Source organism: Leiobunum rupestre, chromosome 10 (genome assembly GCF_980474605.1).
Source record: "Leiobunum rupestre chromosome 10, qqLeiRupe1.1.hap1, whole genome shotgun sequence".
NCBI lineage: Eukaryota > Metazoa > Arthropoda > Arachnida > Opiliones > Sclerosomatidae > Leiobunum > Leiobunum rupestre.
The window spans coordinates 23,115,434-23,138,347 of record NC_143393.1 but is presented as its reverse complement, the minus strand read 5'-3'; the positions used below and the strand labels follow the sequence as shown (position 1 = coordinate 23,138,347).

General features: G+C 37.1%; 4 protein-coding genes across 6 annotated transcripts; 1 reads left to right on the top strand and 3 right to left on the bottom strand.

Annotated features, from left to right (window-relative positions):
• Positions 1-381: 381 nt before the first annotated feature.
• LOC149925084 (uncharacterized) lies at positions 382-5,487 on the bottom strand. 2 transcript variants are annotated; one of them, XM_090161554.1, is made up of 6 exons: positions 5,017-5,487; positions 2,147-3,786; positions 1,545-1,625; positions 904-1,008; positions 692-838; positions 382-612 (listed from the first exon to the last, which is right to left on the bottom strand). In XM_090161554.1, the coding sequence occupies exons 2-6, from the start codon at positions 3,749-3,751 to the stop codon at positions 520-522; spliced, it is 2,031 nt and encodes a 676-aa protein (XP_090017680.1). In that variant the 5' UTR covers positions 3,752-3,786; positions 5,017-5,487; the 3' UTR covers positions 382-519. The 2 variants fall into 2 exon arrangements, with proteins under 2 accessions (XP_090017680.1, XP_090017681.1); XM_090161555.1 differs by lacking the exon at positions 904-1,008.
• On the top strand, positions 5,486-6,568 carry LOC149925083 (uncharacterized). The gene is made up of 4 exons (XM_090161556.1): positions 5,486-5,597; positions 5,655-5,861; positions 5,922-6,178; positions 6,240-6,568. The coding sequence occupies exons 1-4, from the start codon at positions 5,550-5,552 to the stop codon at positions 6,322-6,324; spliced, it is 597 nt and encodes a 198-aa protein (XP_090017682.1). The 5' UTR covers positions 5,486-5,549; the 3' UTR covers positions 6,325-6,568.
• Positions 6,569-6,591: 23 nt separating this feature from the next.
• Positions 6,592-14,893, bottom strand: LOC149925082 (tubulin monoglutamylase TTLL4-like). Of its 2 annotated transcripts, XM_090161553.1 has the most exons (17): positions 14,736-14,893; positions 14,178-14,678; positions 14,042-14,097; positions 13,663-13,977; positions 13,486-13,596; positions 13,153-13,430; positions 12,991-13,073; positions 12,271-12,399; positions 11,985-12,206; positions 11,752-11,923; positions 11,591-11,685; positions 10,611-10,722; positions 10,036-10,237; positions 9,614-9,687; positions 9,222-9,279; positions 7,034-7,122; positions 6,592-6,970 (listed from the first exon to the last, which is right to left on the bottom strand). In XM_090161553.1, exons 2-17 carry the CDS (start codon positions 14,570-14,572, stop codon positions 6,899-6,901), a joined length of 2,463 nt encoding a protein of 820 aa, XP_090017679.1. In that variant the 5' UTR covers positions 14,573-14,678; positions 14,736-14,893; the 3' UTR covers positions 6,592-6,898. The 2 variants fall into 2 exon arrangements, with proteins under 2 accessions (XP_090017679.1, XP_090017678.1); XM_090161552.1 differs by lacking the exon at positions 9,222-9,279 and having other exon boundaries at positions 14,736-14,890.
• Positions 14,894-15,944: 1,051 nt separating this feature from the next.
• On the bottom strand, positions 15,945-18,087 carry Pp2A-29B (Protein phosphatase PP2A regulatory subunit A). The gene has a single exon (XM_090160227.1). The coding sequence runs from the start codon at positions 17,987-17,989 to the stop codon at positions 16,217-16,219; it is 1,773 nt and encodes a 590-aa protein (XP_090016353.1). The 5' UTR covers positions 17,990-18,087; the 3' UTR covers positions 15,945-16,216.
• Between the last annotated feature and the right edge of the window lie 4,827 nt (positions 18,088-22,914).

Below are 22,914 nucleotides of genomic sequence, written 5' to 3'. Positions count from 1 at the left end.
GTCTGTTGAACGCTTTTTTACGATTGTAGTAAATTTTATAAAATATCGTCTGCAACTAGCCTTCCCGCGTGCTGTGACGTCACGATTGCGTTTATCAACAAAATAACCGGCTCTTCCAGCCGCTTATTTCGTTGACTCTCCGTTTGTAAACGTGACGTCAATCCCGGAAGTGAGAAAAGTCGTACAGTAGCGAATGCGCATTCAACGGTCCAACCGTTTGCTGTTACTGAACGCGGCCCGTGCTTTTCTTTTAAAACCGGATATGCGAAAAGTCGTACAGTAGTGAATCATGGTTATTCAATGGCCCAACCGTTTATCGTTACTGAACGCAGCCCTGGATATAATCTATGGTTTCTCTTCGGCGCGAAACTTAAAAATGAATTAGAAGGATAATAAAATATTTTATTGATTCAAAAAACGTTATAAAAAATAATTTTGCTAAAACTACATTTAAAACAAGTTAGTGCTATTCCTTTTTCATATATGTTATGTTAAATTGAAAGACATGTGTTAATTCGATTATTTTTTCATTTTAGGGGGAACCAAAGTATTAGTTCGCTGTAACTGAACCACTTCAATGACAGACTTATTTATGCTAAGATCTGTCAATTTCTGTGATAAAATAAATATTAAAAAATAAGTTGACAGAATCCATTAATTAATTAATTAATGAGAATAAAATGGTATTTACCTTTCCAAATGCTTTACTGCCTTTATTTGCCAAATGTAATGATTCGTCACTTGATAAATGAGATGCTCCATGAATAGCTTTACTTGGGCCTTTATGACGAATAATAGTTGGTGCAAGTCCATTTCCAGGACTCGTATTAATAGCAGTCTGCATATACCAAAAGGAAAAGAAAAGTATGTCTTAATTTTTTTTTAAATTAATGCTATGTATACCTTTTTCTGACTGGAACTTTCGTACGTTGCAGGGGGTAATTTAGAAATGGTTGGTGAACTACCTTGTTTAATTGGTGTAATATCCTTAATGTTGAAAGCCATGGCCTTAATATTCAAACAATATTTATTTAAAAATTAAAACTATTCCAAGCTACTATATATGCATTGAACAATAATGTACCTAAAAGCCCCTATATATGCTTTTAAATATCTATAAGGTTTGAACAATATGAACCCAAAATTTTATTTATTAGGAACAATTTTGTTTAAAAATGCACTTTCATTTATATTGCGAGAAAGTAATATCATTAATGTATTTATTTCTACATAGCGAGAATGACTATGTTGAGACGATCTGCGAGCATCATGCGAGTTTGTGTGTCGGGGGAAGGGATAGGAAAAAGTCACCGGCATGTACTTCACAATCGCTTCAGTTGAGATACCGCGCTGATTCGATCATTTTTAGGGATTGCTTAATCCTTGTGCATGAGGGATAAAGATTATCTCAACATAGTCTGAAAATTGTTAAAAATAGCCGGAACAATTTTGTTATAAGCACACTTTCAGTTATCTTTTGAGAAGGTAATATAAACTATCAGTAAAACATAAAAAATTATACAAATTGAATTTAAATAAGTTACATTTGGCGTTTTGGACAATGGAAGCTCCTTCAGTGGTTTGACAGTCCTTAACAGTGGTGGCAGTGGGCGTTCTCGGATGTACTGTAATTCAAGTCATATTTTTGTAATGTTATGAATATTATTAAAGGTCAGGGTTGGCAAGAGCCAGCCAGACTGGATTAAACTACCCTTGTTTAAACCGGATTTAACCATCGAATAAAATCCATGGTTATTAACAAAATTTGAGAAATTAATTAGAAATATTGAAAAAACTAAAACTTAACCTTCACTTTTTGTCGCAAGTAATGAGAACTAGATATAAGCAATTAGGGGATCTTCAAATTCATTTTGCGCATGAAAATACGCTGCCATGTTAGGGTATAAAAGCAGGTAAATAAGTCTGCTATACCTCACTATGTACAGTCACTCGCAAAAACATAATTTTGAAATCAGGCAATTTGGGCAATGAGGGCTAGATATAAGCAATTTGAGCATTTTTTATTAATGGTTTTAACTAATTTAAGCCACCTGCTACAACCGGTTTTACCCATACTGGATTTTTTTAATTTAAAAAAAATCCGGTTTTTTGCCAACCCTGTTAAAGGTAGAAAAAGTGTACTAACTTGACCAACTGGACTGACAATATCCCATTTTTTTAAGCATTTCTTTGTACTATATACTCCTCGATTAACAACTTTACTAGAGGAGCCAATCGGTAGTGGAATATTGCTGCGAACAGGACGTGGACTTGGTTGAGGGGTCCAATAGAGACCCCTCGCTCTCTTTTGGGGTATATTTGCTTCGTCACTTATCATATGCTTCTCGCTTTCTTGCAATCTAACCTCTTGGGGACTCTGATTTTCTTTCATCGCTTCCTCCAAACAAACAGAACTATGAAGATTAAGACTAGCGAGTGATCTTGCAGGGGTTGATATTTTTTCCCAGTCTTTGGAAGGGTTCTTTTTAGCATCAGCTGATGATGTCTCTCGAGAGAGGTCTAATACATCCATGAGATAACTATGAGGATTTTGTAGTTTAGCTTCTCGACTAGACCATTCAATTAACTCATCATTACTTTTATCAATGTAAAAGAAATCTGCCTCAGGACTGCTTAGTGCTTCTTTTAACCCATCGTATTGGACAGATTTGGATGGTGTGCTGAGAAAATATTTTGCCAGACTGCTGCGCCGAGGTTCAGTTTTTAAATTACCCACATCACTAGGTTTTTGTGAAGAGTTAAAACATAAATTGTAGAATGATACGCTTTCAGCCATATCCACATCATCAGCAGCTAGCGTTTGTGAGTAGTTCATAATGCCACTATCTGGGTAATGTGACTGAGAAAGCTTTGTCGCAAGTGGACTGTCAATTTCTTCAAGCAGGGATATTGAAAATGACTTGTTAGCTTTCTCTATCTCATTTGTCTTCTTTTCGTCAAAATCGAAGGCACCATTTTCACTTGCATCAAACATATTCAGCATGTTCTTAGTTGGTGACAATTCAAGTTTCGCAGTATGAAGATTGTCTTTCTCTTTTTCTGAAGAAAATATAAATGATCTTTCAACTTCATTTTCACTATCTACCAACACCTTCTCTTTATCCAAATCTAAGGTCTCAATTTCACTTTCCAAGCTATATGACAATTCAAGCTTCTCTGTAATTACATCAGGATCCAAACTATATTGAGTATATTCCAAAAATGGAAGATTTCTATTTTCATCCATGTCATCACCAAGCTCCTCTGGTACCTTTTCGGTTGCTTGATCAAGATTCAAACTGTCTTCAACAAAAGATGGAAATTTATCATTTTCATTCTCAATAAGTTTTCCTGGCAAGTTAAGATTCAAGCTATCCTCCATGAGAGATGGAAATTTATCATTTTCATTCTCAATAAGTTTCCCTGGCAGGTTAAGATTCAAGCTATCCTCAATGAGAGATGGTTGTGTCTCAGTTTCATTCTCAACACATTTTTCTGGCAAGTTAAGATTTAAACTATCCTCCATGAACAATGACAATTGTTCAATTTCATTGTCTTCAGTGATTGAATTGGTACAAGTTGATGTGTCCAAAAAAGATATATGTTCTCTAAAGCTTTCATTGAAAACTTGAGTTTTTCGTTTAAGAAGACGTTCCATTATTTGGTTTTCTTTTTCACCAATATTTCCAAAGAATATTTCATCAGTGCTTGATTCATAATCCGGAATAGCAGTGCCCAATGATGCTTCCATTATGGTTTTTTCAGATTATCCTTAAATACTTAGGCCTAAAAAAATTGAATTAAAATGACATGCACCACCTTAGAATGCATTGCATATTATTTGCATTATATAGGCTTAAGAGCAAATCTAACATCTAAATACAAAATGAAAAATTTTGATTTATTTAATTATGATACCTTTTTAATTTCCAAAATCGAAGCCGGCTTCAACAACTTATTCTTATTGTACGTTAGTTATAATTATTACATAAATTTCTATTACATATTAACTGCTGATATCCCTAAGTGACAAAATTCAAAACGTAACCGTTCGACTTTACCGCCAGCACTATCCATTATTTATTATGCTCGCTGAATAGCGAGGGTTGAATTTAATTTAACCAATCAGAGAAAAGAATATTGGATTAAATCGATTTTGATTGGCTCTACAGACAGAGCCGGGAAATTATCTATGACGTCATTCGAATTGAAAAATATGGGTCAAGTTATCTTGTGCCTATTTGTCAAAGTTGAATTTCAATAGGAATAAGATAAATTTTAGAAATTTATTCCGCGGTTGGGTACGTTTCACCAAGTTTTATAATACATATATAATTATCTAACTGCAAATCTAAAAAAAAATAACTTGCATCATTTTTGTTTGTCAATATACATTGGCCTTTGCACAACATTTAAATGCACTTGCATTGCAACTAATGTTTTGTATTATTTTAGTTAATAAATATTTTTTCACTCAGTACTCAATGGCTTTTAGTACCTTGCAAAATCACACGATATACACGAAGTTTAACTTAGAAACGTACACAATGGGCTATACTGCACAAAATTCTATAAATTTAATTTTCAATAGCAAAAACATGGCTAAACCTCTGACAAGAAAAGGGAAAAGACTCTTAGAAGAGCAGAGTGATTACGTATATCGTTACTGGCATTCTATTGAGATTAAACACAAAGCCAGTAATTTATTAACGCAACATCATTCCATCTGGAAAGAGGAATATTATCGACTTGAATCTATCCAACAAAAATTATATTGTGAAATGTGTAATCAATTTTTAAATTTAACCTCCGAATTTCCAAACTGTAAATTACTAAGCGATTTTTTAAGCTATGGCAAATCACTTGAAATGGACATGTACAAATTTGAAACTGAAGTTATATATAGTAACTGGGAATTAAGGTCAGGGTAAATGTATTGTAAAATAAACAATACGATGTCCCTATGCTAACTTCAAAACTTATTCAGGGATTCAATTAAACGATGGCTAAGCTTACCTGAAAACCAAAAGTCTAATCCAGAATTGTTGGAAATTCAGTTGCTGGTAGCCAGTCAAGAGAATCAAGTTACTCTTGATTCGTTAAACAACGAATATATCTGTTGCGACGAAGAAATAAAAATCAGTAATGAAAATATTTTTAAGTCTGAAAGCAGAATTATAGAAATTTGTTTCTCTTAAAAACAGTGAAAAATAATATGGGCATGATAGAGGATGAAGAAGACGTTTCATACCACAATGACAAAATATTGCCTTATTTTGAAGAACTGGATTTCCCTGATGCCCAAGTGAAATCGGCCTTACTTGAAGTATTAGAAAATATAAATCATAAGTACATGCAAAGGCAAAAAAATGTACAGAAGGAATTTCATAGACAGTTGAGTTTATTTTCAATCAGTAGTAAACGGAATTAGCTGAAATTGTAACTTAATTTGCAGTAAGAATCCGGGACTGGGCGAGAATGCGACTCCAGTTATAAAACATATAATAAGTTGCTACCCACCAAATCTAATTAACCGCAAATTACTCTACATGGATTGTTTAAGGAGAATTTTCCCATCAAAGTCATTAAATGAATTGGTTAGTGTATTTAGCAAAGCTAAGGTTGAAAAGGTATTAATTTCAAACGATTATCAGATAATACAAGAGAGATGGATAGAAGCTTGTAGGCTTTATTCAGAACAAAACAAACAATGTATTGAAGATTGGACAAGGGAATTATGGACGTGGCTTTTGCACAGTGCAGCTACGTGCTCGAAAGAGCAGCAGCTACATTTAAAAGACCAAAAAAACAAAGATGAAATTGAAAAACAGAAGGCAGTTTGTGAAGACCTTAAGAAAAAGGTTGTGCTTTTAGCAATGGTTCAAAATTCTCAAGTGATATCTTTTTACTTTGATTATCAGGTGGAGCGCTTGAGGGAAGAGAAACGCATTAAAGTAAAATTTTTGGATGATATGGACAAGAGGAAACTGGTCAAATCGCAGATGAAAGAATTGGAGAAAACTAAAAAAGAGCTCGAGAGAAGGCAAATGGAAAAGATAGCTTTGAGGCATTACTACGAGACTACACTACGGAAGAAGAAAGAGGAAGAAATGGCAGCTCTTGCCGAGTTACAGAATATCAAAAAACAAAATAAGGAACGGATGAAGAAGAGTATGAGGTAAATATTTAAGGTTCAAATTAAAGTTATCCTGAAATCTAAGAATTATAAAATTTTGCAGAATGCAATTTCGATCTAAAATGATCTGTAACCACAGTAAGACAGTTTCGGAAAAACTTCTAGAAATAGACACGGATGAAGTTTAAGCCACCCAGAGTCAATTCAAAATATATTAAAATAAAACACTACTTAAACTACTGACTACTACTCACAAAAATAGTTGATTAGTGTTAGATTGTTAATAACTGGCAAATATTTTGATGTATGCATTTACCGCTTTGGCTAGGAAACTATGAATGGGCCAAGCCAGAAAAGTCAAATATGCATCAAATATTGCGGGTCACTATAATAGATTTTTTTTATAAAGTTAGAAAGGATAGTGAATGTAAAGTACAAGAGAATTGCAAAGGGTATAACTTGAATAAATGTTATTATTTCTAAAATGGTGATACAACAATTTCACATACAACGCTATAAACAAATGATTAAATTCTTTGCAATAAAACAATAAATACAAATGGAGGTTGTAGTAAAAAAGATAAATGTAGGCACATTTTTAGCGGTATTTCATTATTTTTCTAGTTCAAAAAAATTATTTTTATAGCCTAACGAAAATAAAATTTTAACACTTAGCTGGAATTGGAAACACTGCGGTCCAAATGGTTAGAAACTGGTGACTTAAAAGTTCGGGAATGGACTTTATGTTTTTGAATGAAAGAGCTAGCGAGGACTGCTGAACGATGCACCTTGCTTGGGACTCTGTACGTTGGTTTTGAGCATGGCTTCATTACCCTATGAGCCAAAAAAACAATTATTTTCTGAACAAATACATACAGCTTTAATACTCTCATTTACCTGGTTTTTACAGTCTTTCCCATTGGCTCTATTTTTATCAGCGGCTCCATTTCCTCCTCCTCCTCCGCCTCCAAAAAGGGCAATTCCTCCTAACATTATATAATATGATATTGAAAAATTTGTTTTAAAAGAATATCCTGACAAAAATACATCCATAAAAGTCTTTTTACATGTCTTCACTTTAAAGCTGTCAAATTGTCAAAAAACCTATAATTCGCAACTTCAAAAGTAACATAATTGCAAAAAGTGTGTTGGGAGAGAAGAAATGGAATGCATTAGGAGGATGGGAATGAAGATGAAAAGTAGAAATAGTAACACCAGAACCTAGAAAGCACTGGAGGTAGTGGCGTAGCTGAGAACTCAGAGCCCCCCCCCCGCAAAAATCTCTATGAGGACCACAATTTTTAATTTTTTTATGGTTAGCGGGGCCCCCCCGAAGCTCGAGGCCCCTATTGAAGCTCGAGGCCTCCCCCCCCCCGCACCATGGGCCCTGTGGACTATCAGCTACGCCACTGACTGGAGGAGGCGGGAGGGTTATGAATTTATAACCACTCCACAGAAATGCTGCCCCAATCAATCTACGTTACAATGCAAAAAAACAAAAGAATAGATCAGAGATAAAAGACATAATCCATCCCACTCTAGTCTTATATGTGCTCTGTCTCTATTTCAGCATTCAGTAAATCTTTAGCATTGGTAAGTATAGGAACACACTTTTTGAAATTTTGTTCCTTTCATCAACACGTTATATACTTATCATGCATGAGTTATGTAAACTAGAATTGGTGTTATAATTTCAATACAGGGAAATAACTTTGGTTAAATCACAAAAATGGGCAGTACAAGCAAAGATAAACACAATTAGAGCTACTTTTTTATAATTTCTATACTACTTTATAGTTTTAAAGCTTTTTAGGAGAAAATCTGTTGGCTTATATGATACAACAAAGTGTTGAAATTAGACCTATGATGATTTGTCAGCGAAGAGTTTAATTCTATTTGCTTGGATAAATTTGAGCATGAGAAACTCTTCAGGGGTCTCAAATTACACCCCACCGCTTTGGAGTTAACCATAGCAGCACTACCAATTCTTTCCGTAGCTTAGGCTAGCCTTGTATATAGAGGACAAATATCATTTCAGACATTGGGCAATGATCCCTTACTTCTTTTCCATTCTTGCGTTAAAATTGTATAGCTCCTCGCAATACAGAGCAGCTATCCCAAGACAAGCACGTATATAAGGGGGGGGTTTAGGGGGTTCAAACCCCCCCCTTAGGAGTCGATTCCTTTCTTACGAAACGAGCGCAACATTAAATGTATTAAAAAAACTTCGTTTGATACACGTTCGGAAATGTCATTGTCACTCGTCCCGAGTCTAGCCAGTACTTTAAATATGCGTTATTGCTAACGAAAAATTTCACGCTCGCGATTTAATCTGGTTGTCTTATAACCCGTCCCCCCCCTTAGACTTTCTATATCTACGTGCTTGTCCCAAGGTAATCCTAACTATTATCGACATGATGCTAGACGTTAAAGAATCCCATACCGCATTGCAGCTTTGAGCTTATAATGACTGCGTATGCCATTGCCTCAGAGAAAATTTGCTTACATTGCTTACTCTGGATCTCATCTATTCTCCAAATTGTACAAGTGATCACTACTATATTGCTAGAATTGACTATTATGCATCAACTTGTTGATCTTCGATTGGGACATTAGTTTCACAAATCACAGCTTAGTGGGATTTGATAAAACTTCCTAATTTCAATGTCTCCAATATAAGGCGCAAAAAAACAAGCATTTTGAACTTTACCCCTGTATAGTCAGGCTATTCGCGGTTATTAAAGCTGTTATATTTAGGAATAACAACAAAATTTAAGCTATACAGAATTAAAACATCAGCCAAATGCGCTTCTCCATAAGACATAGTATTAGCCCGCAAAATGAGGAGAAAAATTAAAAATCAGGCGCAAAATTCTAAAAATATCTAAGCTCTAGCGAATCTAAGAGCCAATGAGTTTAAAAAAAGCCTTTCAGGATATAAAAAAATACTGAAAAATTAAAATGACAACACCACTGGCTTTTAAGGGGGTTTAAAAATAAGCAAGAAGAGGAAGAGAACGATCAAGCTTTGTCAACCATCAAAAAGCCACCGACGATTTTTTGGGTGTTTTGATTTTTAACTTACGGGATGCCGTTTCTCGCTTCCACTGAGTAGTCAACTGACCAAAGAACTTTGCCACCCGCTAGATTAGAATTTGGTTATTATTACAATCAAAAAGGGAGCAGAGATGAGTGAGGTTAAGCCTATCTAAAAACTGGACTGGAGGAACCAAAAATATCCAAAATACGAAGAAAAATGCATTGCAGACGTGGTGAACACATTTCGTTGAAATAAAATGAAAATTATCAACTTCGAAGGGAATCAATAAAGATAATGCATATATAATCTAATTTGTGGAAAACTAAAACGCAATTAGTGTTTACGCAGATTTTTTCTAACCTAAAACATTATAATTGATAAACTCCTTCGTGCAATCCACCACCAAAACTATTACGAATATCAAACAAATGACATACCTCTCCGATTGTATTTTTCTTTGGTCCCTTCAGGTGAAGCCCTTTTTTGCTCAATGCCTGAAGTCTCGCAATACCTGAAAAATTTACTTAATTTCAAACAAAACTGTGTCTTTAAACAATAAAAATAAATCTGTATTGATGGATAGAGACACGTTGGGTCGAATAATTTTTAAGGTCGCCCCAACCCAAAAACAAATGTCATAAAATTTACCTTGCCCATCCTGATCTGAAAGGACAAAAATTTGCTCAGCCCAACCCGTCTGATACATAATAAATGATAAATACCAATTCCAACGTGACAAATAACTTTAAGCTCTTTTTTAGAAACTACCCGTAAAAAGTTAAAATTTGTTGCGCCCGACCCGGTAAAAATAGCGAATTATCACACTTATTTAAATAATAATTATATTAAATTTCATTACCTTCTTCTCTTCTTCCTTGGTATTTGAGTTCCCAAGCCATTTGGAGCAAGTTATAGTAACGTTTAACTCGCATTAATTTATAAAAATTAGTGTTTTCTCCTATTGGAAAAGACCTTTTGAACTTTCCAACCCGACTGAGCTCATCTTCCCCTTGCATCAAGTGTCGCAAATCATCTGAAGTGAGGTCATCCAGGATTGTCATCTAGACAAAATAAAGATTAATTTTTGGACTAATTTTAGCTTAGAATAGTGTTGGTCAATATCGTAATTTACCGATATTGCAATTTAACCAATTACGATTTAGAGAATTTATTGATACCGATGATTTAACCAATATTAGACAATAGGGAAACCGCTACCGATACAAATACCTAAGCGATTTTTACCTTAGTTTACGGGATACGTAGGATAAAGCCATATGCCTTGTTTTTGAGAAAATCAGTTTTAAAATATCAGGAAAAAAATCAGTATCGGGTAAAATCAGTCATTTAGACATACACCGATTAATTAATTGCAATATCGTAACTGATATCATCAGTTTCAGCCTATATCTACTCAGATTAAAAAAAAAATACCAAATCTTCCTCTCCTTGTTCAAATATATCATGTTTAATTTTTTCTTCTTCACTTAAAACATTGGAGTAGAGCAAACGATTCAAACACAGCCTCCGTGTTTTACTCGCTAAACTGAAATGTAATAGATTTCATTATCTACGCGTTAAATTTTAAAATTTATAGAAACAGAAGTTTATATCGAGGTATATATATCTTAAGAAGTAGCCATTCAAGCTATTAAATTTAAACTGGTAAATTAACTGGATTGAGGTACGTTTCAATGGGAATTATTTTCATACTAAATTGGAGATGTGTATACCAAATCTCATTTCTCTGCCTAACGATGTAAAATATAAAAATTACACTGCATAGAGATATTAACTTGCATTCTGGACAAAGTTTTGGAGAAATTACTAGGGGTGTGCGAGTCCGATATTTTTGGCACAGAGTCGAGTTAGAGCATGAAAAACCTAGGAGTTTATGAGTTTTAAGATTATACTTTTTCAAAGCTTAGAGTGCTTAATGGGTTTAAAAATTCTTAACAAATACTTTTAGTTCTTAAATTTCTTAAAGAGTTTTCAAAATTTTCACGGGTTAACTATTAAACAACTTTAAAAATAGTAGAAGTTTTGGGACTTTGTCTTAAATTTAAATTAGCGTAACAAATTTAATATATGAACTTCAAAAATTAAAATAATTTATGTGGCATTTAAAAGTTGCACATGAAAATAAGTTTGATAACACTAAAACCCGATAAAAACTCGTAAGAATTACCAAACAAGTTTTTACAGAGTTTGACCTTGGTCAAACTTTGAACTCTGTAGCTCGATGAGTTTCTCAGCAATCAAGCAGAATACTCGAACTTGATTAAAAGGAATGCTCATACTAAACTAGAAATTACTATGATGTATTTCTCCCGCACTATTTAACTCAAATTACGGAACATTAAGAAAGTAGGTTTCATGCAAGTAAATTAGCAGTATCAATACTTTTTTCTTACCCTATCTTTTGAAGTAAGGCATACTGCGTATTATTACTTATTTTATCAGGAACATGGAAGCCAACAATATTGAACATGTCCGTGACTAGCTGGCCCTATAACAGGGGACACATTTATACATAAAATGTATAATAAAACTAGATTACTATATAAAATAATACTTTGACAGTTGCGTCAAGCTGAGAAGACGAATGCAAGCTAGGCGAGATGTTTACTTCTAACAACCAAGGCCTTAAATTTGAATCCAGAAGGATATCGAATCCAAAAAGCTCAAAACAGGTGTATCTACTCGAAATATTGGAACTGATTAGCTGGTTAAAGCCATGCTCCGAGCTAGAAATAAAAAATTAAGTTATGAAAACAAAATTAAATTATATCGTTATTTAAACCTTACCAAATAATAGTTTTCACCACAATATCTTCTATCATTTGCCATAGTTTATCTACATTGACACCTCTTCGAGCTAAATATCCCCACAGGGCTTTCAAAGTCCATTTGTGGCCCTCGCATGAATTTTCACTTTCATTGGCAGTGTAGGTGGAATTTTTCTTATTGATGCTATAATTTGTTAAGTGCATGTATCTATTCTTAATATTCTTCGAGGAATGAGAATATCTATTGAGAAAAAGTGTTAACAGAAAAAAATGGATAACCTCTTTAAGATCTAATTTCAACTTACTGCACTGATGCAAACCGAACAAGACCATTATCAAAAATGTAGATACGTAATGGATTGAAACTAGAAACTAAAACATAGATGCGCAGATCAAATTTTGAGCCATTTATGAGATAAGGGTTGACTATGTACCTAATCGAAAAATAAAAAAATTATATTAATTGAAAAGTTAAAAACCCTTGAGTGCATTTAAGGGTCTTGCCAAGGCCCAATAATGTATAACTTATGAAAGTGTGCGAGTACTCAGACTGAAAACTGCTATTTCTAGAATAAGTACCAGAGTTCTTTGCCAAAGCCTAGAAATGGACTTGAGTTATCTGATGAGGGTTTCCTTGATGAAGCTCAACTGATTATTTTTTAAATTAAATAATAGTTTAAAGTTATTTCAATATAAATAATAATTTTTCATAAACATCATTGAGCAAATAGTTCAAAAATTAGACTGATTTTCTCACAACTCGAGGGAGTCTTATTTTCTAGTACTAAAAATTCGAATGAGCACAATTTTTTAAGTCTCATGACTTGACGCAGAAAACAGGACTCGCACACCCCTAATATAAGTTTTTTTAAATTATTTTTACACATGAAACCACCTCTACATGTTATGGTAAAAAAAAATATCGGCTTTTTACAAAAGACATATGGAGGAAGTGTCATGCACTAAAAAATAGTAAAAATGTAATTTCAAATTCAGTCAATTGTAAAAAAAAAGACATTGCATACTTTTGAACTATTGCAGATTGCTTTTTGGGAACTTGATTCCATTTGTTTATTAAATGAATACCCGTTCCTCTAGCAGAAGCAGGCTATATTTCAATATTTAGCAAATTTAACATAAGCATCAAGCATAAGACACTCAAAGTAACATTTGAAAATTATAAATACCGGTTTAACAATCCATAATTGATTAGACATTCCATTGTGCTTTTCCCAAGCTTTCCTAAGCTGCCTCAAATCTTTAGGAAGGCAATAGGTTTCAGGAAGAAAATTGAACTCCTCTTCACCCTTCAAACTTCGGGCCCGTTTTACATGATGCAGCAAATTATCTTTTCTACCCAAATTATGGCTACCAGGAAAATGATTGACTTTTTGATATTCCTTTAATTCCTGGAACTCCAGACTTTTCATGTGCTTTCCCCACATTGCTACCCAATCGGTTGTTTCTAATTATACAAAACATATAAATTTTTTTAAATGTAACATTTAAAGGGCACTTACTTCTAGTTAATCTATAACCAGTACGGACAACTGTTTGTCTTATAATCACAGGAGTAATGGTGCTGAGACGCCACATTAAAAGTCTACGAATCTCTATGGGCAAGGGAATAACTGAAATGGGAAAGGCCAGATGAAACATTATTTCTTAAATGTTCAAAATAAGAAAATTTATAATACCTTCTTCATTGGTTTTAAAAAACAGAATTGTGGGCGGAACATCGGTGAAAAGACTAGGTCTAAGAGGAATCACAGGTATTATATTAACAGCTTTATCACGAAGCCTAGGAGGGAAACGAGATTTTGAGGTTCGCTTAGGAATAAGCTTTCCATCCCCTCCTTGAAGCTTTAAAGAGAAAATCTTCTCATCGCTAAGGCACGAGGGACTCAGCTCTGGAAAGTCCGGACTGTTCCAAATGGTTGGTGTTGAGAAGGAGAACGTTCTTTCCATTCCACTTTCAATTTTACTGCCATAGCTCTCTGAAGAATAAGATGCTGAGAGAACACTACCATTATTAAAATTCCTCAAAATGCAAAAATTATCAATGAGAAGATTTACCATTCAAAAAATCATGTGTTCTTAAAATTTCGCTAGGTGGATAGTCATCTGACAAACTATAAACAAAATTAAAAAAAACACATTACCTCTTAATATATCTAATATTTTCTAAAATGGTTTTCGATGCAATACTAACGTGGAATCTGTTCCTACTAATGAACTAGAATCTACATCTTTGCTCCATGATAAATACTTTCTCTCTACAGGAACATGTTGGGGAGTTGAATGAGATATTTGGTCATTTAATCGAGAGTCTAACATACACGAAGTGCAAAAACAGGAAGGTGATTCACCCCTAAGTAGATTTGAGGGTTCTAGAGAACAATTTTTCCTTTCAATAGGATATTCATTGTAATATATTGGATTTTCAATCACTAGGGGATAAAGTGGATATCTCTGGCTTGATACTTCTTTGCTTATGGTTGTATCATAAGGATACTCAAGTAAATGTGGGCAGCTATCAACGTGACAATAACAAAGCTCTCGGCTAAAATCACTGAAACCATTCGCTCCATTAAGCCCAAGAGGCATGATTAATTTTTTTACTATATGTGAGGATGCATAAAGTGCAATCTACGTGTAGCACTCTCAAAACGTTCCACTCTTTTTCCTGTACTTTTGGCATTGAGACCAAAACCTAAAAAAAAGAACATGGCCTTGGCATTTCTTAAAAGCAAATTACACACGATTTTACCTTTGCATTTTCTTAAACCTTGAAAACGAACAAATGAGCTATGCTACAAAAAAAAACTAATGCTTAAATTTAAAATAATCTAGCAAAACTACCCGAATTAATGAAAATATCAGAAATTTCAACACCAGGGAATCGAGGATTAGTGTATTAATTAACGAACTTTGGTCTTTCCTCCTTAACAGGGTTGCCAATCATACACTGACTTTCATCCCCAAAATTAATGGCCAACTCCCGCGGAAAAAAAAGCGGACGCTTGACTCTAAAACTCTTTTTCGAAGCTTTTTATTATCTTCTCTTAGCTAGGTCTTTGTGCGGAGGATCATGGACAATATTATATCAAGGATAACAGGATCCTTGATTATATCCTTAGGATATAGTATTGCTCATGGTAAGATACATTCGTTATATATATTTATATACCCCCGTACCGTAAATTAATACATACCGGGGGTAAGATACAGAGGATGAAGATTTTAAGGAGTAAATCTTAAACTGTAAAACTAAACACTGTCGACAAGAGTTTATTTAATCCCTCTGAAGTTTACGCCGGCTACGTCTAATAATATGTTATAAAACAGAATGATTGTATTTTTGAACAGAAAATTTTCAATTAATAAATAATTGCATTGGCTCGAAATTTTTTTCCCGTGACCAGCTAGGAGCAACAAACACAACACCCCACACAAGGAGAACGCAACCCGTCAAAAGTCGTGGATTTTCTTGTGTACGTTTTTCATTGGCTAGACACTTTAGCGCCTGCTGCCGTCGGAAGGGGAAAAATCGGAAACTGTCTTTCCCCCACCCGTAAAACGTTCAGCGTAAGGGCTCGTGGCGCTCGTCCAATGAAATTCGTACACAACCCTTCGTTGGCGTGTTTAAAGGCTAGCTGCGTTCTCAATGTGTTTGTTGCTCCTAGGTGACCAGTAGAAAGAAATCGCGACAATTCGCTGTTTTTCTGCGGGTCTGGCAACACTTTTTCGGCAACGCAATAAATGTAGAAACCGCCATCTCTGATATATCCATGTTATATCTTAAATCTTTACGGCTTATTTGGCGCATAAAATATTATTTTATCCCCAATGGCTTAAAACTAGGCAAAAGATAAAATTTTATCTGTATGACAGGAAATTAAAAAGATAACATTTTCGCAAAAAGAACCCACAAAAATTATTTTATCTTCTAGAGTTATGCAAGAAATAAATATGAAAATTTCAAACACAAAACTTTTTTTATTTAGATAGCTAAGGAAGTTACACAGTGAAGGTGACATCTACAAAAATGTTCTACATAAAGAGAAAAAGCTAGATTTTTTTCAATCCTGGAATTATAGCATATCTTTTTTAAAAGTCACATTAAGAGAGGACTCATTAAATGAATAATATTGTTTAGTTTACTTTTCTGAATTAATTTTTAAGCATCTCTAAATTGGGAAAGATGGCTGACACCTGCTCTCTGCGTTAACAAAGTTTACAAAATACTTCTTAACCTGTAAGGGTAGCGATAGCTTCAGATGCAAAATAACGTACATCTATATCGGTATCATTATTCAGTTTCTCCAAACATGGTTTTACTTGGGTGTTGACTGTAGTTGGGTCGAGTATGGGACTAACCCACTGCAGGGTTTTAGCCACATTAAACCTGACATTAGCCACGTTATCATTTGCCAAGCTAACAACAGTGGGCAACATGACTTTTGACGTGATATCAGCGCCACAAGCATCAGCCAGAACGTTGATGCAAAATAAACAGGTCATGCGGTGTAGGTAATTTTGATCCCGAGACATGTTTAAGACCTTGGGAATGACTGTGGTTGTGGCCCATTCTGATCCAAATTTCTCTACAAGTTTCTTGAGGTTCAAGGTAGCCGCTTCTCGAATAGCGAAGACGTGGTCCACCAACCAAGTCATACATAGAGCATTAAGCTTCTCATCAAAAAATTCCACTCCCAACTGTCCAGCCAAAAGAGGCATGTACTCGATAATAGCCAGTCGTACTCTCCACTTGGTATCTTCAGACAGCTCCACAATGGCGGGCAAGAGACTTTGCGATAGCTGTTGGATTCCAATGACTTCATTGACGCAATCCAGGTTGGAAATTATGTTTAGTCGTACTTCTGGGCACTCATCCTTAAGTTGCGAAAGGAAGAGTGGAAGTAAGTGCTCGATGGTATTGTGTTTTCCCAAAATGGGGGATAATCCCATTATGACTGATGCTAAAGCAGATTTGACATGTTGATTCGGGTCCGAGACCAAATCCTTCACGCAAGGTAATATACTGGTCATGATGACCTGTTCTTGAGTATCAGGAGCCAAATTTTGGCAGAAATCTTTAACTTTATGGGCCGCAGCAGCTCTAACTTCGGCTTCGCAATCTTTCAAAAGACTTTGAAAAGCTGGAACCAATACAGTTTTGGTGATTTCTGATCCAACGGCTTTCTGCAATTCATTAAACTTGTCAGCAACCATGTATCGGACTCTCCAAGATTTATCTTCGGTAGCTGATCTGAGAGTAGGCATGACCAACTGCTCTACATCTTCTTGAGGAAGTAAACTTGCAATGGCAACGCAGGCTTCAACTGCTAAAAGTCGAACAGAATCTTGCTCATCCTGAGCTAAATTAGCCCACATTGGTATTAAATCCGTTTTGATTGACTCCAGCTCCACAATTTTTGCAAATTCTCCAAGTTTACTGGCTGCAGCCCTGCGTACCATTGGAGTATCATCTTGGCATAAATTGCGGAAGTGATTTCTCAATTCAACTTTTACATTAGCAGTGACTCTGGGGTAACAAACACTGAAAAGTCCACATGCACTTGTTCGAGAAGTAAACCAATCTCCAGACGCCAATCGCTTTAGAACAGGTACGAAATGTTGTTCTAAATCTGTTGGGCTGTGTTGTTGGGATACATTTCGAAGAGACTCGACGGCTTTGTCTCTGACTACCGTTTCTTCCACAGTTGCTAAGCTTTCTAGAGGAGGTAGCAAACAGTGAACGTATTCTGGTCCACCCACTAGAGGTGTGAAATTTCCAAGTTGTTCAGCCAATGCAAGTAATACTTCATCTTCGTCATAAATCGTATCTGTCAAGAATGGAATGAGTTCCGACCTTGTTCTTTCGACGCCAAGGGCTAGAGCGATTGTAGATAATTTTTTGACGCTGTTTAGACGTAGTTGAACATCTTCATTTCTTAATTCGTCGATTAAAACTGCTATAGGATAAAGAGAATCATCAGATGCTGTGTCGCTAGCAGCCATTTCGGTATTTTTGCCGAACTTCTAGACAAATTTAAATGATAAAGAAACGAGCTAAAAGTACGCCGCAACCAGCCGATTTTGTAATGGCCGATTGATTAAAAATTTTTGCTTGAAAATAGAAAAGTGCGCATGCGCTTAGTTCAGTTCTATCACGGCCAACTTTGATTTCTCGCGCATCTCTCGCGCTACAGCGGCCATCTCATTCGTTGACGTTTCTGTGTTAACCTATGAGCAAAAGATGTGTATGACGTCAGCGCCCCTAGCGGATTATTATTTTTAGTATAGTTTTTACATTGAAGACAATATAACCACCGAGCGTGGCGCTGAACTCCTACACATTATAGTACAGTTTATAGGGGGAAAATCCTTGCTCGCGGAATTTCGACGAATGTGTTGGCCGTAGTAACGCGAACAGCGCGTGATCAAAGTTGGCCGTGGTACTATTAGCCAGCAATGACATTAATTTATCCGTTGTAATAGGGAGGCAAATAAATAAATACACTCTACAATTATGCTAAAAGAAATTCGCCTGAAAATAAAAATCGTTCAGTAACTCTCAACCAAGTATCTGAAAAATTATTTTCCTTGAGACTGTTGCGTTTTTACGCTTGTTGTAAATTTTGTAAAATATCGTCTGTTGCGGCGTCTGCAGCTAGCCTTATTACCTGCGGCGAAGTCACGTGACCGTTATGCAGTGGAAAAACCTGCTCTTACTGGCTGCGTTCAGTAACTCTAAAAAAGCTTAGCGCTGAAAAAAGTGACATAATTACTAAAAGCAGGCCGGCGTTAGGAGGGGGGGGGGGGTAAGCGGGGCAAAAGTACCCCGGGCCCGGGTGCCTAACTTAATTTTTCTGACTATTTAAAAAAAAAACATAACAATTTGGTGGGGGGGGGGGGGGGGGCGCAGATGCATGAGAACGCTTACCTAGGGCCTAAAAATCCTAGCGCCGGCCCTCCAAAAGTGTGTCAATAAGACCTATTTCGTAATGAATGTTACGAGCGAAATACAATTTACGATATAATACCATAGACTAAAAAAAGATCCAGAAGGGTGACCATAAATAGTGTTTAATGTGGTCGATCTCGAGTCGAGCATTCATTAAACCTTTAGCATACGAACGCACAGGGATTGTGCCACTTTTGGCGCTGACTTAGCAAAGGTTTCCTTAATTTGCTAGAAATTACCCAAATTGGTTTCAGATTTTCCATACAAAATTATAATTCAATGTCGTTTACCTAGATTTTTGTAAAGCATTCGACACCATTCCCCACCAAGAGCTCATAAATGCACTATCAGCAGCTGGAATTACAGAGAAGGCACTAATGTGGCTCTCTAAGTTCATAACTAACAGGCAACATTCTGTGGCTCTCCAAGGGCACATGTCTCGCCCCTTAACTTCCATGAGTTACAGGCGGGCCCTCAGCTAGTTGTGTGTTTCGAGGCACTGGACCCCAGTACGCCCCTTAACCCCTTTTTCCCATGGGATAATTTCTGTGCCACCCTTTACCCCATAGTCGAACCACCGCAGTAAGGCACCCTACCCCTTTTACCCATGCGAGAGTTTCCGTGCCACCCTTTACCCCATAGTTGAACCACCGCAGTAACGCACCCTACCCCTTTTACCCATGCGATAATTTCCGTGGCACCCTTTTCCCCATAGTCGAACCACCGCAGTAAGACCCACTCCCTTTTTTCCCATGCGATAATGTCTATGGTACCCTCAACCCCATAGTCGACCTCCCCCCGTAAGGCCCCTTCCCTCTTTTCCCATGCGATAATTTCCATGGTACCCTTTTCCCCAAAGTAGAACCACCCCAGTAAGGCCCTACCTCCCCTTTTTCCCCATGTGATAATTACCGGGGTACTCCCCATTTTCCCATGTGATAATTACCGTTCCTCCCCTTTTTTCTCATGTTATAATTACCGTGGTACCCACTTCCCCCATTTTCCCATGTGATAATTACCGTTCCTCCCCTTTTTTCTCATGTTATAATTACCGTGGTACCCACTTCCCCCTTTTTCCCATGTGATAATTACCGTGGTACCCTTTTCCCCATAGTAGAACCACCCCACCCCAGTAAGGCCCTTCCTCCCCCTTTTTCCCATGTGGTAATTACCGGGGTTACCCTCCCCCATTTGCGCAGGTGATAATTACCGGGGTACTCCCCATTTTCCCATGTGATAATTACCGTTCCTCCCATTTTTTCTCATGTTATAATTACCGTGGTACCCACTTCCCCCTTTTTCCCATGTGATAATTACCGTGGTACCCTTTTCCCCATAGTAGAACCACACCACCTCAGTAAGGCCCTTCCTCCCCCTTTTTCCCATGTGGTAATTACCGGGGTTACCCTCCCCCATTTGTGCAGGTGATAATTACCGGGGTACTCCCCATTTTCCCATGTGATAATTACCGGGGTACTCCCCATTTTCCCATGTGATAATTACCGTTCCTCCCCTTTTTTCTCATGTTATAATTACCGTGGTACCCACTTCCCCCTTTTTCCCATGTGATAATTACCGTGGTACCCTTTTCCCCATAGTAGAACCACCCCACCTCAGTAAGGCCCTTCCTCCCCCTTTTTCCCATGTGGTAATTACCGGGGTTACCCTCCCCCATTTGTGCAGGTGATAATTACCGGGGTACTCCCCATTTTCCCATGTGATAATTACCGGGGTACTCCCCATTTTCCCATGTGATAATTACCGTTCCTCCCCTTTTTTCTCATGTTATAATTACCGTGGTACCCACTTCCCCCTTTTTCCCATGTGATAATTACCGTGGTACCCTTTTCCCCATAGTAGAACCACCCCAGTAAGGCCATTCCTTCCCCTTTTTCCCATGTGGTAATTACCGGGGTACTCCCCATTTTCCCATGTGATAATTACCGTTCCTCCCCTTTTTTCTCATGTTATAATTACCGTGGTACCCACCTCCCCCTTTTTCCCATGTGATAATTACCGTGGTACCCTTTCCCCCATAGTAGAACCACCCCAGTAAGGCCCTTCCTCCCTCTTTTTCCCATGTGGTAATTACCGGGGTACTCCCCATTTTCCCATGTGATAATTACCGTTCCTCCCCTTTTTTCTCATGTTATAATTACCGTGGTACCCACCTCCCCCTTTTTCCCATGTGATAATTACCGTGGTACCCTTTCCCCCATAGTAGAACCACCCCAGTAAGGCCCTTCCTCCCTCTTTTTCCCATGTGGTAATTACCGGGGTTACCCTCCCCCTTTTGCCCATGTGATAATTACCGTGGTACCCCCTCTCCGCTTTTCCCATGTGATAATTACCGTGGTACCCTCTCCCCCTTTTCTCCATGCGAGAATTTCCGTAGTACTCCCCTCCCCCTTTCCAATGCGAGAATTTCAGTGGAACCCTTTTCAAACTCGCAGTCGTACCAAACCCCCTGTACCCCTTTAAACCCCCTGTATCCAATGGCTGATGCATAAAGGCCACGGGAGTAACATACGCCGAGAGAGGCTCGGGACTTTCAAATCGGAACGACCCCGAAACCCCCCACCGTTACCGAAACCAAAAGTAAATAGGGGGATAAAGTATATCACTGCCTTCAGATTTTACCTTCCACCATGCTTGATACCCTTTTTAAAGAGCTAGTGATCACATGATATTTCTAAACAATAAGGATAGCACATTACGTGCGAAGTAGTGCATTTGTGGTATTCCGGTTCGCGCTCAAGATGAAAATTTTGAATTTTATTCCCTGGCAACCATGTCACCGGCTATTTGAAATAGTGAGGCGGTGACTCACCGCCTCACTATTTCAAATAGTCTCTCTGTCAAATATTGACCATTATTTCCTTCGATAACGGTTGATTTTAATTAATAATTACTATATCAATTGTAAAATAAACAATAAAAGCTCGTAGCTATATCTATTATTTCAACATCGTAGATATACCAATTAGTCCCGATCTCTGCTCTTAGATGGCGCCACGCTCTCCACGATTTAAGTGAGCGTTTTTCTAGTTACGGTTTATTTATTTTCAAAAGTCCTGTAATTATTTTTAATATGTCGCATTTTAGTTTCTATCATATATCAACTTTATTTAGGAACCAAATTATCGAAAGCAAAAGTTTAATATTCACGTATTTTATAGATAACTATTTTTCATCGTGGCGGAGTACAACCGGTACCTTTGTAACCCTGTAAAGAGGTGAGGGGGAAGTCATTTCCGAAGTACAAAAATTTTGCCCCTCCAATAAGACGTCGTGCGGTTGGATCCAAGTGCCAGACTTTCTCCCCCTATTTACTTTTGCTGAAACTCACAGGCCTTCCGAAACTACCCCATACGATCCCCCCCCCCCCTCCGAAATTCGCGGCGGAAACAGAGAAAATTTCGGGTGTATTGCGGGTTGGGACAAACACGGCCCAACTCTCAGGGGCGACAGATTTTGAGAAAATATATAGTCAAACCACCTCAGTGAAAAGCTTTTTCCTCGCCGGCCCGCCTTCGCCTTCCTTACTGACTAACCAAAAGCTCGAAATAGATAGTCGAACCACCTCAGTAACGAAGCGGAAGGCAGTCTCGGTTTCCCTCTGTTCTGCGGGTCGTTTTTTTTTCGCCGGCCCCCCTTCGCCTTCCTTACTGACTAACCAAAAGCTCGAACGACGACGACGACGACGAAGTGGTTTTTACACACAATCCTTAGGGATTTGTGTGTATTACGATCACCTACTGTGTAGCCGCCGCCGCTGCCGTACACACGATTGCTCTCGGTACGTTAGTGGTACAAAGGCGATTGATATCTCAATCGATAGGCACTATTATAGCCTCGACGGGATTTTCGTAATTTTGGGATCGGAGCCCGAGAAGTTGGGCAAATGCCCAATTTACTATTTTTTGTGGTTTCGCTTTGTGTGGTTGATATTTTATTTAAAATTAAGTCCGATAACGTT

Coding starts and splice junctions, on each gene's coding strand:
- LOC149925084 (XM_090161554.1), bottom strand. CDS start 3,751: ATGGAAGCATCATTGGGCACTGCTATTCCGGATTATGAATCAAGCACT. Junction 1,626..2,146: donor TTGTCAGTCCAGTTGGTCAA/GTTAGTACACTT, acceptor CTTGAATTACAG/TACATCCGAGAACGCCCACT. Junction 613..691: donor GCAGTAAAGCATTTGGAAAG/GTAAATACCATT, acceptor ATTTTATCACAG/AAATTGACAGATCTTAGCAT.
- LOC149925082 (XM_090161552.1), bottom strand. CDS start 14,572: ATGCCTCTTGGGCTTAATGGAGCGAATGGTTTCAGTGATTTTAGCCGA. Junction 13,978..14,041: donor AACACATGATTTTTTGAATG/GTAAATCTTCTC, acceptor GTGTTCTCTCAG/CATCTTATTCTTCAGAGAGC. Junction 10,723..11,590: donor GCCTTACTTCAAAAGATAGG/GTAAGAAAAAAG, acceptor ATTACATTTCAG/TTTAGCGAGTAAAACACGGA.
- Pp2A-29B (XM_090160227.1), bottom strand. CDS start 17,989: ATGGCTGCTAGCGACACAGCATCTGATGATTCTCTTTATCCTATAGCA.
- LOC149925083 (XM_090161556.1), top strand. CDS start 5,550: ATGGATTGTTTAAGGAGAATTTTCCCATCAAAGTCATTAAATGAATTG. Junction 5,862..5,921: donor GTGAAGACCTTAAGAAAAAG/GTTGTGCTTTTA, acceptor TTTGATTATCAG/GTGGAGCGCTTGAGGGAAGA. Junction 6,179..6,239: donor CGGATGAAGAAGAGTATGAG/GTAAATATTTAA, acceptor AAAATTTTGCAG/AATGCAATTTCGATCTAAAA.